The 16,184-nt window shown below is 40.7% G+C and overlaps 1 protein-coding gene across 7 annotated transcripts in view; it reads right to left on the reverse strand.

Annotated features, from left to right (window-relative positions):
• The window catches only part of USP48 (ubiquitin specific peptidase 48), a 108,006-nt gene that overhangs the window by 19,191 nt on the left and 72,631 nt on the right, over window positions 1-16,184 (reverse strand). For 6 of the 7 annotated variants that reach the window (XM_032759221.2, XM_032759220.2, XM_058443769.1 and 3 more), the window contains 7 exons: window positions 9,291-9,415; window positions 9,014-9,136; window positions 8,673-8,734; window positions 8,275-8,385; window positions 6,818-6,948; window positions 6,073-6,179; window positions 4,070-4,174 (listed from right to left, as the gene is read on the reverse strand). The exons of the other annotated variant lie outside the window; for it this stretch is intronic. In XM_032759221.2, the coding sequence (XP_032615112.1) occupies window positions 4,070-4,174; window positions 6,073-6,179; window positions 6,818-6,948; window positions 8,275-8,385; window positions 8,673-8,734; window positions 9,014-9,136; window positions 9,291-9,415 (764 nt within the window). The remainder of the gene's footprint in view (window positions 1-4,069; window positions 4,175-6,072; window positions 6,180-6,817; window positions 6,949-8,274; window positions 8,386-8,672; window positions 8,735-9,013; window positions 9,137-9,290; window positions 9,416-16,184) is intronic. 7 annotated transcript variants of the gene reach the window in all.

Here is a 16,184-nt window from a genome sequence, read left to right on the forward strand (position 1 = left end):
CCAAGGCAGGCGGATCACAAGGTCAGGAGATTGAGACCATCCTGGCTAACACGGTGAAACCCTGTCTCTACTAAAAATACAAAAAATTAGCTGGGCATGGTGGTGGGCGCCTGTAGTCCCAGCTACTTGGGAGGCTGAGGCAGGAGAATGGCGTGAACCCGGGAGGCGGAGCTTGCAGTGAGCTGAGATCGCACCACTGCACTCCAGCCTGGGCAACAGGGCAAGACTCTCTCAAAAAAAAAAAGAAAAGGTCAAATTGAACCCAAATTCTACAATCAAGAATATAAAGAAAAATAACTACATGAACATATAATTTTATTTTAAAAGTACAAAACACAACCAAAAAAAAAAAAACCCCTGAGCATCAAGCAAGACAGATTTTTTAATAACTCTGATTTTAAATGGATCTAAAGGCTTTTCCTGGAATTATTTCTTTCTTAATCTGGAGAATTTAAATCCAACTTAACTGACAAAAAAACCAGCCCACTGGTTTTAGAAGGCTTTCAATTACCTAAGTGATACCCAATACCGAGTATATTATTAACCTAAATTTTTAGATGAAGTCAAAGGAGTTGGGTTGATCTAGCTTAGAGAAAAGAGGAAAGGGGATTTGTTTATCTCCACTAAAGACAAGCATAAATGCATCATTTTTTATTACAGGGATTTAAAGCAGCAATGACAGAAGCTATCTATGTACTGAGATGTGATGAGGAGGGTGACATTTTGAAAATGCTGAACATTTTTCAGGGACTATCTCTTCTTTTCCAAAGAGGAAGGTTACACTTGAGATTTTTTGTGAGCCAAAAATTTTTTGTGAGAAAGCAAAATGTAAAACATTTTAGAGTATTACAACATCCAAACAAGGAAAAGGAAGACAGAAGAAAATTATAAAGTATAAAAAATAATTACAGTATAAAAAGCAATGTTCCCCAACATTCTCTATCATATTTATAAACGTGAAATCTGTTGTCGTCCGCAACTAAGGAGAGTGATTCCACATCCACTTTGAAAAAATTGCTGTGGTCATGACCACAATGAATAAAACTAGACCATCAAAAAAAAGATAGCTTTCTAAAATCTAAATCACTTGAAAATGTAGATGGTTTTTCTAAACAACTCTTAGGGTGAAAAGCAAAGCTTAAAATAACAAACTAAAGACAGTAAGAACATCGTGTCAAGTTTAACAAACTAATTTACAAAGTTAACCAGAGAACAGAGAATTAGTGACAGCAGGCAATAAAAGATTTGATTCCCCCATCCTGGATTTCACAGTGAAACCCCGTCTCTACTAAAAAATACAAAAAATTAGCTGGGCGTGGTGGCGGGCGCCTGTAGTCCCAGTTACTGGGGAGCCTGAGGCAGGAGAATGGCGTGAACCTGGGAGGCGGAGCTTGCAGTGAGCCGAGATGGCACCACTGCACTCCAGCCAGGACGACAGAGCAATACTTGATCTCAAAATAAAAAAATTTGATTCCCAACTGATTATTAAGCCATACTACCAAGTGGTAATAACTAAAACATACGGTACTGCCAGTCAAACAGACAAAAAAGAATGGAGTCCTGAATCGGCATGGATATGTACACCCATACACCCAAATGCATGTGCATGCACACGCGCGAGCGCACACACACACACACACACGCATTCTTTTTTTTTTTTTTTTTAAGATGGAGTCTTGCTCTGTCGCCCAAGCTGGAGTGCAGTGGTGCAATCTCGGCTTGCTGCAACCTCCACCTCCCAGGTTGAAGCGATTCTCCTACCTCAGCCTCCCCAGTACCTGGGATTACAGGCCCACACCACCACACCTAATTTTTGTATTTTTTTTTTTTTTGAGGCGGAGTCTTGCTCTGTTGCCCAGGCTGGTGTGCAGTGGTGAGATCACGGTTCACTGCAAGCTCTGCCTCCTGAGTAGCTGGGACTACAGGTGCCCGCCACCACTCCCGGCTAATTTTTTGTATTTTTAGTAGAGACGGGGGTTTCACTGTGTTAGCCAGGATGGTCTCAATCTGACCTCGTGATCCGCCCGCCTCGGCCTCCCAAAGTGCTGGAATTACAGGTGTGAGCCACCGCACCTGGCCTAATTTTTGTATTTTTATTTTTATTTTTTTTGAGACAGAGTCTCACTCTGTCACCCAGGCTGGAGTGCAGTGGCATGATCTCAGCTCACTGCACGTTCTGCCTCCTGGGTTCATGCCATTCTCCTGCCTCAGCCTCCTGAGTAGCTGGGACTACAGGTGCCTGCCACCATGCCCGGCGAATTTTTTTTGTATTTTTAGTAAAGACAGGTTTCACTATGTTGGCCAGGCTGATGTCAAACTCTTGACCTCAAGTGATCCACCCGCCCCAGCCTTCCAAAATGCTAGAATTACAGGCGTGAGCCACTGTGCCTGGCCACACACACACACACACACACACACACTTTTAATATATCAACTAAAAAGCACACAATCGAGTTTGCACAAATGTGGCTTGAAAGATGGCTTGTATAGACCACAGAGATGTCCCCACCACAGAGATGGGGACATGAAAACAGAGCTGATAACAGGGTAAAGGGCGGCAGCAAAGTCATGTCTGCAAATGCTTGTGGAGACATATTAGCACTGAGTCAACTAATATGTCTCCACAAGCGTTTGCAGACATGACTTTGCTGCCCTTCTTTACCCTGTTCCTTACGCCAAGGAACACAAGATGTATATATGCACACAGAGTTTAATAAGGGCATCACTTACTATAGAAAAATATCCCCTTTAAACTGAAAACCTGCATTCTCATCAAGTGTACAGATTTGGTTAGCACTGAAGCAAAGGGCCCTCCAGTGTTGACTGACTGAAATACAGATTGGGAAGGACAACTTCAAGAGTGGCTGATCACTGTCACAAACTGCATGATTTTGCTTCTTCACAGGTGTTTTGAGGTTATTTTATGAGCGCCAATAAGCCATGGAAAACAAATGCTGACATCCCTTTACACCAGTTGGGAAACCACAAGTAACATTTATTTTGGGCACACCAAGATACAAATCAAGACGGCTTTTCAGACTCTCTGAATCAACGTTAAAAATGAAGTATCAATGTGCAGACAGGCCAACAAGCCCAGATACCTCTGCCCTGTCACAGATATTGCAGATGGTTATTATAATACTTGCATTCTTTCAGGGAGAACACCATCCATGATTTCACTACACTATTTTAGTAGTCAAGAAAGAAAACAAACAACTCATCTGTTAAAAATAAAACTTTGTGTAGAAAATCCATAAGTTTAAAGTACAAAATATCCTCCAATGTGGGGGTCTGACTTTTTGAGAAGCTGAAACTTATCTCCACCTACATCAACCATATTCCCACGATCTCCTGTTCTCAAAAGACAATTTACGGGCCGGGTGCGGTGGCTCACGCCTATAATCCCAGCACTTTGGAAGGCCAAGGCGGGAGGATCATGACGTCAGGAGTTTGAGACCAGCCTAGGTAAAACCCCGTCTCCATTAAAGATACAAAAAATTAGCCAGGCATGGTGGCATGTGCCTGTAATCCCAGCTACTTGGGAGGCTGAGGCAGGAGAATCGCTTGAACCCAGGAGGTGGAGGTTGCAGCGAGCTGAGATTGTGCCACTGTACTCTAGCCTGGGTGACAAGGCTAGGATCCATCTCAAAAAAAAAAAAAAAAAAAAGGCCAGGTGCGGTGGCTCATGCCTGTAATCCCAGCACTTTGGGAGGCTGAGGTGGGCGGATCACGAGGTCAGGAGTTCGAGACCAGCCTGGCCAACACAGTGAAACCCCGTCTCTACTAAAAATATAAAAAATTAGCCAGGTGTGGTGGTGGGCGCCTATAATCCCAGCTACTCAAGAGGCTGAGGCAGGAGAATGGTTTAAACCCAGGAGGTGGACGTTGCGGTGAGCTGAGATAGTGCCATTGCACTCTAGCACAGGCAATAGTGCGAGACTCCATCTCAAAAAAAAGAACCAATATCCCATATCCCATATAGGGTACAAAGAGATGGCCAGGGGCTTCGAGTGGCTGCTCTATAAGGACAGCAGAAAGTATAACAATGAAAAGCAGCTTCAGCACGTACTTGATTAAAATCTGGATCTTTTTCTCCATCTGGTTTAGCTTCTTCCTTGTCCTCCTCTGTTTCAGAACTACTCACATTCAGCTCCGGAGCCGAATCCTTCATCACCTGAATGTGCCAGGACAACAAAGAGAAGTAGGTCAGACCCTAGGAAGGCAGGCTATGGAGGATGTGGGGGCTGAGACCGGCAACCTTTATCAAGAGGAGGAACACCTTTATCATGGTGGGATTATAGACTGGAGAGTGGATCAAGAATCAAGCCTTCTAGGTTTTCTATGCTCTTTTAACATGTTAGTTTTTTACCCTATGACTTATTCTTGTAGTATTTAATGTGCTCACCATACATTTAAGAGGTCTCTGCAGAGCAGTTATTATTATCAGTCTTGTACAATGATGTTATTTGCAGAAGTTCGAAGGTGCTTGACACCTTCCCGAGCACACTGATTGCCAAGCCTTTTCAAGTTCTCAAACTGTTCAAGTGGCAGGAGTCACATGCTCTTTAAGAATTGAGAAAATGAAAGATGGAAGAAGCGCTCTCTTGCAGAACACTATGAAATACTCTTATTAAACTGAACAATGAAACTACAGCTAAATTGGATAGTATTTTATGCCACAGAAGATTTAAGAAAATTTTACAGGGAGAAACAGAGACATTTATACTCATTAACTTCATTTTCTCAGCAAATTAGGAAATGAAGGCCTTAGTTTATTTAGCTTGTAAAGCAGAACCCTCGGCCTCCAGAGCATAATTTTAAGTTACCCTTCTAAAACTTGTGTTTGGAAACAAGCATCAAATAAAATGTATTCCATTTTGTCTTTAATCCCAGAAAGCATGGAATTAAATAAATTAATAAGATAGCTAGAGATCTGGGTCAGGATCTACCCAAGAGCCACTCCTAATATAAAGAAAATGCTTGGAAATCCAATCCAAGCAAGTATTAACACCTCCACTTCCCAAACATATCCAATCGATTTCACCTATCCTTGCGGGTCAATGCAAGAGGCTCTAACTGACCTCTCTTATTCCTGTTATGCCCTCACAGCAATTCCAAACACTAAAGCCAGGGTGATTTTTTTTAAACTATAAATCAGATCATATCATGACCTTGCTTGAAACTCTCCAGGGGCTTATATCTACACTGGGAATAAACCCAAATCCTTGGTATGATGTATAAAACCTGATAGTGTATGGTCATTCATTCCATATCATGATCCCTTCTTGGAATAAATTTCATTCTAGACCAGCAATAGCCGCTAGGGTAGCCATTAGCCACATGTAGCTATTTAACTTTAAATCAACTAAAACTAAATTCCTCAGTCACACTAGCCACGTCAAATGCTCCACAGCCACACATGGCCAATGACTACTGCAGTGCGTAGCACAGATACAGAACCTAGAACCTGTCCATCACCACAGGAAACTCTACTAGACAGCGCTGTTCTAGGTGCAATGGTTTTCACTCGGTTGCATAGGCACATTAGGCTTATCCTTTTGACTTTTGTTTCCTTTGTCTGGAAAACTTCCCAGGCTGCATCCCTGACAGTGAGGGCTTGGGTAAAAACAACTTCTCCAAGACGCCTCTCCTGTCTACTCCCTGTCTCACACTAAGCTCCACTTGACCCTGCTAAATTTCCTTCAAAACAGTCATTTCTGTGTGAAATCATATGAATTTATACTTTATTCCTGATCTTCCTCACTAGGTGCCTATAATTTTGAGAGCAGGTATTATACCTGCCTTCTTTATCACTGTATCCCCAGCACCGGGACCATTCCCGGAACACAGCTGACATTCAATAAATATCTATGTATCAATTAATAACAAACTAAATTCTCAATCACATAACTGTTCATTTTCAATTATTGTCCAATTTCAATTCTGATGCCAAACAGCTCTGAAGGAACAAAAATGCAATCCTAGGCAGACCCTCAGTGCAAATACAACAGCAAATCAAGTCAGAGAGCACGCTTGATCATTACTAGTCATCGCCACAAGAGGGACCAGTACCTTTTTATTATCCACAACTTTATGGACATAGATGGTGGCTTGAGTGTATTCACGCAGGTCCCTCTGCTGCTGACACAATAAGCCTTCTCTGCATTCTGGACAGAGTTCTTTGGGGAAAAGAAAAAATGGAAAACAGAAGTAGCTGAGGAATCATTGTTAAAGAATCAAAGATCTAAAAACATATGTCAAAGTTACTAGTGAATATTCATTAAACTCTTAGTAACATTTTCTTTTCTTGAGACAAGGTTTTGCTGTGTCACCCAGGCTGGGGTACAGTGGTATGAACATAGCTCACTGTAGCCTCAAACTTCTGGGCTCAAGCCATGCTCCTGACTCAGCCTCTCGGCGAGTAGCTCAGACTACAGATATGTGCTACATTTTTATTATTTTGTAGAGAGGTCTTGTTATGTTGCTCAGGCTGGTCTGAAACTCCTGGCCTTAAGCAGTCCTTCCACCGTAGTCTCTCAGAGTATTAGGATTACACGTATGAGTTAGTGTGCTGGCCCAAACTCCTAATAATATTTTCTATTAACTGTTATATTCTATTACATGCAAATGATAAGGAAATCCATTTACTGTCCATAAATAAACGTATAAATAATGGGATGATTATAATGAGAGTTTCCACCTAGGGAGTTGGGACCGCCACATGATCTTTAACTTTAAGCAGACAACACTGACACACCCTTTCTTCTTAAAATGTCAGCTCTTAACTATAGAAACCAAAAGCAATATGAAAACTTACTAGGCTCAGAAATATACTGTGTTTCTGAAGAGTTTACATCTCCCACTTCAATTCTCGTGATTTTAATTACATGATCCACAACAAAGAGCTTTTGTATCATTTGCCACTCACTGGGCCATATGAGAGCTATACTGTGCAAAAAAAACCACAACATGCCTTAAGACACATGGAAACTAAGAGAATTAACATAATCCATTAGTCTGCTAAACCAAAACCATCAACACTAACATTTAATCCAAAGGAATTAGAGGGAAAAGATTCATATCATCCATAAAGAATAGTTTTTCATACAAAGGAATGTTACCACAGCAGCGAAACTAAATGGACTGAAATTATATGAATCAACATGGTTAGATCTCAAAAACATAATTGAGTAAAATAAGTTAGTTGCAGAACTATAAATACAGTATGGTGCCATTTATATAAAAAGTTTTAAATATGCAAGACATTATGTGCGTGTATTTATTTTTTTTTTTACAGAATACTTTCTGAGACAGATAAACTCTAAATTCAGGACAGTGGTTACTGTGAGAGGAAGGGTGGGAGAAAGACAGAAGTAGCAACAGAAGGATAAGCACTGTGGGGCCTTTAATCATATTTGAACCATTTAACTTTTAAACTGGTAACACACATTTGCTTATTGGTATATTTTCCTGAAAGTCTGACATTTGCAATAATAACAATGACAGGAAGAAACGGAGGGAGGAAAGAGAAGAGAGATGGAGAGTGAGAGTGAGAGAGCAACAGGGAAGGAGGGACGCAGAGGGAGGGAGAGAAAGAGGAAGGAGAAAATGCAGAGAATATATAAACTTTGAACTCCCTTAAATGATGTTACAGTACTGAAATATGAATAATAAAACTCTAGCTTAACCCCAAGGGCATTTTTATTTATGTGTTCCAATTTCCTTTTCCTGATTTTCTGACAATGTTGGAAGCATTCTACCTTCTCGTATATAATGATTTTTGGTAAAATCAGGGGAGAAATTCACAGATGCACACCTCTGGAAGTACTTAAAGCATGGAATAAAATTTGGGTTCTAAGACCCTAGAATTCCAGATGACCAGTGCAGTGGCTTTGCTCTGCCACCCTGCTATCCTCCTAGTTAATTGTCTGAAGGCTGGCCATGGCAGAACAAAACCTATAACCAAGACCATGTTGATTCTGGAAAAGAGGTCTCAGCGCTGGTCACCAGCAGCAGGGGAGGAGAAAGGGTGGCTGTGTTGTCTCCAAGAGGGACAACGAATGAGCAAAAAGACAAATAGCCTCGGGCAGCCTCTTGTCTTTCCTGGAGAAGTAGTCTTTCTTTTCTTTTAAAAGGGGAAAAACAAAACCACAATTCAGCAAAGGACTAAATTCTTAAAATAGACTATGTCAGATGAGAAATTTCCTAAACATACTTTATTAATCATCAGAAAGAGAAAAGAAAAGAAAAATCACATGAAGAGAAGGAACTCACAGTTTAGAATCTTCTTTGGTCATGGAAGCAAATGTAAACATGAGGCCCCCGTGGGGACACAAAAGAGCACTGTTCCCAACTGATGACACAGGGCTGCATCTTGTAGGCTTTCTACTCAAATGAGACAAGGAGGAGAAATATACCTAATTACTGCATGACGAAAGAGAAGATTTTAAAATAATTATTTCAAAATCAGAGATATATTTAAGAAAATATTAGTAATTCAATGTGTTTCTTAGGCTTATTCATTTAATTTAATAGAAAAGCTTTCAGTGTATGCTGGTGAAAGTAACCATGAAGGAAGGGTATAACAAACAGAATCCACGAAATCTTAAAAAATACCAGAGTCAACCAAATCATAATAACAATAAAGGAAATAAAACATATTTTGTCTCTACCTAACAAATTTCCGCCACTCTTCTACAAAGAACTGAGACACGATGTAGAGGACATCCGTATCCTAGAACACAAAAATCACAAAACAATATCCGTCAATTCACCGCCTGCTTAACGCAAATTCCTTATAATATACTTTGGTTGTCCTTATTCAAGTTTTATAAATAAAATGAAAACACAGTCCTCTACCAAAAAATAGCAGGCTGGAGTAAATCCCCTGGTTAGATAACTAAACAAATGAGAATATGAGAAGTTCTGGGTTGTTCTGAAATAGCTCACTGGGAACTTGGCAAGGGCTTTAAAAAGAAAAGATGCATTCCTTCTTTTGTGGGAATCATTATACCTCTGGCCAGTTACTGAGACACGGTCTGTTTTTATCCTGGAACAAATTTGGGAGAGAAGTCTTTTGCTCGTTTGCAATCATCTTATGTAAGGCTTCATTTTCTTCCCCTTCTCTTTCTAAAATCTGAAAGAGAATGAAGCAATCAACTGTCTCCTGCTGACAGCACATGACTTGCCTCCTCCCTACACCCCCGTCAGAAGTACAGTGTTAATTCCCCTGGGAAGTCAACCCAGGGAGGTGGCATGCCATTTCCCCAGATGTCAGTAGCGTTCAGTACCTTGCACTGTGAACAGCACTCTTTGTAACTTGGAAACTCAGGAGCCTTTGGAAAGTACTGCTGCAGTTTGCTCCAAGCCTCTTTAGAAACAAGCCTTCTTTCATTTTCAGATATGCATAACTCACCTGAGTTAAAAAAAAAAAAAATTTGAAAAAAAAAAAAAAAAAAAATAAAAAAAAAAAAAAAAAAAAAAACAGCGGAAAAAAAGTCATTATCTATTTCCTATTTCTTAAACTTAAGAAAAATCCACGGGTGCACTTTTCTTGCTTTGCTAAAGTTTGGTATTTCTAGCTCTCTTTTCTTGTTTTCAAAAACTTCTGAATTTCTGATTTCATTTTAATTCTAAAGGAGGTAGCCATTAACCTCAATTTTATGTCCTTAATCTAGGTCTGTGGTTGAAAAAAAAATCATGAGATAAAAACAAATGTACAAAGCTAAAACCATGCATTTTCTTTCTCCTTGCAAGGAAGGAAGTAGTCAAAAATGAGATTCCAGGAGTCCTGGGACCTCTGTGCCATGGCAAGGCTGCTTAACAAAATTACACCTACTCCCACACTCAAAAGTTATCATTTCTTGCAGACTTTACTGTCTCCCATTTGACTAATCTTGAAATCACACTGCATTAAAATAATATTTTGTAAGCTGTGTCGAGCTATCACAGGACCATTGCCTAAAGTTATCAATTCAAACCGAAGATAAAGCAATCTACGGTTCAATCTGAAAACCATCTCCAGTTAAGCACCAACTTGTTTGCTATGTGCAATTTATTTTGAAGATCCCCTTCAATCTTCAAAAATCCCAGAAGACATAAAAAAACAATACCAGTCACCGCCACTCTGCCAGGACCGTTCTCCTCTGGCTCTACTTGTGGTTATATTTACTATTGTTTCAGCTGTTCCCAAGCAATAAGTTAGTGAACTTCACTTACCTACCCATATTGGTCATTACCCAGAAAACTATCTTTAAATTTCTAAAGTCATATGTTTGTTTCTGCACCCACTGGCAAGGTACCTACAGATTTATTAAGAGTATTATAAAGCCAGGAGCTTTCTAAATACGTACTACACTTTCCATAATAAATGAATTTAGAAAGATGAATATAACCAGGTACAGTATAGCTAGTGAGTAATAAAGCTGGGATATGAAACCAGGTCTATAGGCGAGGCACAGTGGCTCACTCCTGTAATCCCAGCACTTTGGGAGGCTGAGGCAGGTGGATCACTTGTCAGGAGTTTGAGACCAGCCTGGCCAACATGATGAAACCCTGCCTCTACTAAAAATACCAACATCATCTGGGTATGGTGGTGCTCGCCTGTAGTCCCAGCTACTCCAGAGGCTGAGGCAAGAGTACTGCTTGAGTCTAGGAGAAAAAGTTGGCAGTGAGCCAAGAAAACCACCATTGCACTCTGGCCTGGGCAACAGAGAGAGACTCCATCTCAAAAAAAACAAAACAAAACAAACAAAACAAAACTAGGTCTGAGACCAGGCTTGGTGGTTCACACTTGTAATCCCAGCACTTTGGGAGGCTGAGGAGAGTGGATCACGAGGTCAGGAGTTCGAGACCAGCCTGGCCAACATGGCAAAACCCTGTCTCTACTCAAAATACAAAAATTAGCCAGGCGTGGTGGCAGGCACCTGTAATCCCAGCTACTTAGGAGGCTGAGGCAGAAGAATCGCTTGAATGTGGGAGGCAGAGGTTGCAGTGAGCCAAGATTGTGCCATTCCACTCCAGCCTGGGCGAGGAGCAAGACTCTGTCGTAAAAAACAAAAACAAACAAACAAAAAAACCCAGGTCTATATAGCTCATTCAAACCCCGTAATATATTTTAAATTTTATTTATTTATTTAATAGAAAATAGGCTGGGGGCAGTGGCTCATGCCTGTAATCCCAGCACTTTGGGAGGCTGAGGTGAGTGGATCACAAGATCAGGAGTTCAAGACCAGCCTGACCAAAATGGTGAAGCCCCATCTCTACTAAAAATACAGAACAAATTGGCCAAGAGTGGTGGTGCGTGCTTGTAATTGCAGCTACTCAGGAGGCTGAGGCAGGAGAATCGCTTGAACCTGGGAGGTAGAGGTTGCAGTGAGCCAAGATCGCACCATTGCAATCCAGCCTGGGTGACAAAGCAAGACTCCGTCTCAAAAAAAAAGAAAAAGAAAAAAAGAAAACAGTCTCATTCTGTCCCCCGGGCTGGAGTACAGTGGCATGATCATAGCTCACTGCTGCCTTGACCTCCTGGGCTCAAGCGATCCTCCTGCCTTAGCCTCCTGAGTAGTTTGGATAACAGGCACGAACCACCATGCCCGGCTAGTATTTTATTTTGTAGAGAGGGAGTCTCTCGAACTTCCGGTTTTAAACAACCCTACCTCAGCCTCCAGAAATGCTGGGATTACAAGCATGAGCCACTATGCCTGGTCCCTACAATTTATAATACCTCAAAATGCAACTTAACTTCTACCCCTCACCTCTTCTGGATCTTTGAATAATCCACAAAAGATTATTTTGCTTTAATAAACCTGTTACCAGAGAAATGGGGTCACAATGTCAACAGGTATTTTCTTTCTGGGTGGGCTGTTAATTTAAATTTCCCGCGAGTCTATGAAAACTTATTCCAACATGCCCATCCTCAGACACAATTAGGGAATTTATTTTTTAAAATGAAAGAAAAAGGTTAATTGGATTATCAAACCTTAACTTAGTAAGTCCTTATGGTGAAATACAATGTAACCATAAAAAAGATTAAGGTAGTTTTCCATGACCTGATTTGGAAAGAACTCCACAGCAACTACAATATTTAAATGGTTTCCTTTTTATGCTTTTTTAAAAAAAAGAGAGAGCTTCTTTGTGTATGGTACAACCCCATGTGGTTATGAGGAAACCATAATGGGAATGCACACACACACTTTACTATTAAATGAGCAGAGGAGACCACAGAAACTGTGGGTGCACGGCTTCATTCTGATGTGGGGGTACTTTTAGGTAGTGACTGGCTTTTATGTGGGATGGGTGTTTTTCATATGATTAGGAAAGAACAATCCAAATTCATTTCTGAGATCAGAATAGTTATTAGTCATTTTACTGTAGTCTAGTTGGTAATAAAAAATATAGTCCTTCACTCTACTTCTTAGCTGAGTTTCTAAATTTAATTTCCTATTATTCTAATAATTACTACCATAGTAGTTGTTAATATATCATTAATATTAACTATGAATATTAATACAATTAATTAAATTAATATAACGAATGATAATGAAATAAATATACTTGAATATTGTCTATGACCTCAAAATAGTTAAATAAATTTGGGTTGCTCTTTTCACTGGGACATACAAATTGTTTAAGAAATTAAACTTGTATCCTGCAATGAATCATGTTATTTCTTAAGTCTTAAGAGAAAGCCAATCAACTAAATCCATTCTATGAGCAATACCTCCCAAAACAAGATCAAAGCAGTCAAGAGAGATTCAATTCACTAAACATAACTGGATAATCTAAAACTCAAAGATTCTTCTGGTAAATAGAGAAATCTAGTTAACAGTGAATTTAGATACTGGATAAATGACCCTCAACCCCTCACCCTAAATCTAGTTCAAACTGTATATAATACTTTGGGTCTCAGGACATCTCAAGAAGTACTTTCAAAATAACAAAACAAAACACAGCCCATCGTCTAAGCAAACCAGGTGTAATAAATAAGGTAAGCTATAGGAAGGTTATTCCCTTAAAGGACTAAAAAGTAAAATGGGTAAGTAAGAAAGCTTGATATACATATAATATCTGTATTATAAAGCTTGTTATATAATATCTGCAACAAATACTGAACTCTAGGATAGTAAATCTTCCAATGGAATATAATCCAATGATTAATTCACACAAAACCTGTGATATATTAAATACATACAATACGTTAGAAATATACAGGGATTTTGTTATAAAAATATGAAAATTTAAATCAAGGACTTTCCAGGTTAAAATGATGTTTAAAACTGCATTTGCTTTAAGTGCCTCATGAAACATCATTAAATCACAATAAAGACTTAAAAGAAAAACTTTTATTTTTAGAGACAGGATCTCGCTCTGTCACCCAGGCTGGAGTGCAGTGGCGTGATCATAGCTCACTGTAACCACAATCTCCTGGGCTCAAGCAATGCTCCTGCCTCAGTTTCCTGGGCATCTAGAACTACAGCCATGTGCCGCTTTGCCCGGCTAATTTTTATTTTATTTTTTAAATAGAGGTGGGGTCTCACTATGTTGCCCAGGCTGCTCTCAAATGCCTCAGCCTCTTAAAGTGCTGAGATTATAGATGTGAACCACCACACCAAAGGAATTATTTATATATAAAAAAAAGACATACACCTATAATGATGACGACAACAGAGGGAAAAACAGGGATAAAAATTATAAGGGTTTAAAAGAAGGTGAATGAGACACAATGAAAATTAACTCTAAGTTGGCGAAAGTCAAGAAGTAGCCAGATTTGCTACACTGCAGTACTGTCCCCACAGACCCAAAAACTGGGTGCTCATAAAGTAAAGGTAGCGATTTACAAAAAGTGAGAGAAGGGATGGAAAGTCTATTTAAGAAGTATGTAGTTAAATGCTCAGTCCCCTTCTCTGCCCTTGAGATCACTGCTCCCTCTAGCCACAAAAGACTACATGCTTATTCTTGGACAACAAAACCTAAGGCCCCTGCACAGGGGACACTAAACAGAGACAAATGAAGTGACAAGCTGAGACAGAGATAATTAAACCTGTCCACTCTTGAATGCAGGGACTCCTAAGTCCTCTTCTTTCTACAGCTTCCGAAGAGCAACAGCAGGTCTGAATTTTCCAGGCAGGCGAATGAAAGATGCTTATGGAAAAACCTTAGTGGCCCAATAGCAGACAGCACCATTGGGAATTTCCCAGTGAAACAAGCCGGCTGGGGCACTGAACTAGTGAAGCTCAGTCACCAAGCCGCTCCAAGACACACCTGAATTCCACAGAGTGCCTAGCATAATAAATGAACCCATACAACACTGGGGACAAAGATCTTACAAGCCTACCAGAAATTGAAGTGGAGAAAAATTACCAAGAAACAATGGCTTTGGACTTCTGAATGGTACGTCCAGAGCACTACCACAAAAGTCTCTTAAATTTTCACGGAAAAAATATTTCCAACAGACAAATACCTAGGCAAAACTATCCGTTCAGTATGGTGATCCTAGACAGGTGACTCTTGCCTCTCTGTGCCTCAGTTTACTTACTCATCAGTAGAATGGATGTAATAATATACTGATAGCACAGGGTTGTTATAAGATTAAATGAGTTGGACGGGCATGGTGGCTGACGCCTGTAATCCCAGCACTTTGGGAGGCCAAGGCAGGCAGATCAACTGAGGTCAGGAGTTCGAGACCAGTCTGGTCAACATGGCAAAACCCCACCTCTACTAAAAATACAAAAATTAACTGGGAGTGGTGGTACACTCCTATAGTTCCAGGTACTCGGGAAGCTGAGGCAGGAGAATCACTTGAACCTGGAAGGTGGAGGTTGCAGTGAGCCGAGATTGCACCACTGCGCTCCAGCCTGGGTGACACAGTGAGACGCCATCTCAAAACAAAACAAAACAAACCAAACCAAAACAGATTAAATGAGTTAATATTTATAAATGTGGAAAACTACGGGCAAATGGTAAACGTTCAATAATTGCCCACTATAATCCTCCTCCTACCAACATCATCAGCACACCTCCAGAAAGAGGTTTTAACAGAAACTTAATGAGTAAAGTGGATCTAAGTAAGGCCAGGTATCCTATACCAGAAAAATCTTACCCTGGACACATGGTACACTGACAGATAACACAAAAACAAAGGTAGAAAACTCTTTTTTTTTTTTTTTTTTTTTTTGAGACAGGGTCTCACTTTGTTGCCCAGGCTAGAAATGCCGTGGCGCCATCTTGGCTCATTGCAACCTCTGCCTCCTGGGTTCAAGTGATTCGCCTGGGTCAGCCTCCTGAGTAGCCGGGATTACAGGCACCCACCATGACACCCAGCTAATTTTTGTATTTTTGTAGCGATGGGGTTTCACCATGTTGGCCAGGCTGGTCTCAAACTCCTGACCCCAAGTGATCCGCCCGCCTCAGCCTCCCAAAGTGCTGGGATTACAGGCGTGAGCCACCATGCCTGGCCAAACTATCCTTTAAAATATTTGAGAACAAAGTATGGCATCAAAACACTTGAGTTACAGATCAAGATAATGGCCTAAAAAAATAACCCTTGTATACAATTTCTTCCTCCCTCCCTCACTCCTTTCTCATTCCCTCCCTCCCTCCCTTCTTTTCTTTCTCTTTCTCAATCTCTCTTTCTTTTTTGTTTTGTTTTGAGACAAGGTCTTGCTCGGTCACCCAGGCTGGAGTACACTGGCACGCAAAATATGGCTCACTGCAGCCTCGACCTCCTGGGCTCAGGTAACCCTCTCAATGTAGCCTCTCATGTAGCTGGGAACACAGGGGCACACCATCACCACCCCTGGCTAATTTCTTGGTGTTTCTGTAGAGATGGGGTCTTGCCATGGTGCCCAGGCTAGTCTCGAACTCTTGGACTCAAGTGATCCTCCCGCCTTGGCTTCCCAAAGTGCTGGGGTTACAGGTGTGAGCCACCGTGCCCAGCTTCTTATGTACAATTTCTGATAGGCTGGGGAGTGGAGTATGTGTCCTGAAACAACATTCAGCTTTGCCATGCTTTGTATTCAAAACTGTCAGTACTGAAATGACATGATAAGAGGTGGGAAGGCAGAACAAAGGTCAGTGAGCTAAGGAGCACGAGGACAATCTAAGTTCCATCACTGTTTCAAGTGGTAGCACCAAGCATGACACAGTATTTTGCCACAGATGCTTCAACTCTCAATATGGAGGCA

This window comes from Hylobates moloch, unplaced genomic scaffold (assembly GCF_009828535.3).
Source record: "Hylobates moloch isolate HMO894 unplaced genomic scaffold, HMol_V3 SCAFFOLD_9, whole genome shotgun sequence".
Taxonomy (NCBI): Eukaryota; Metazoa; Chordata; class Mammalia; order Primates; family Hylobatidae; genus Hylobates; species Hylobates moloch.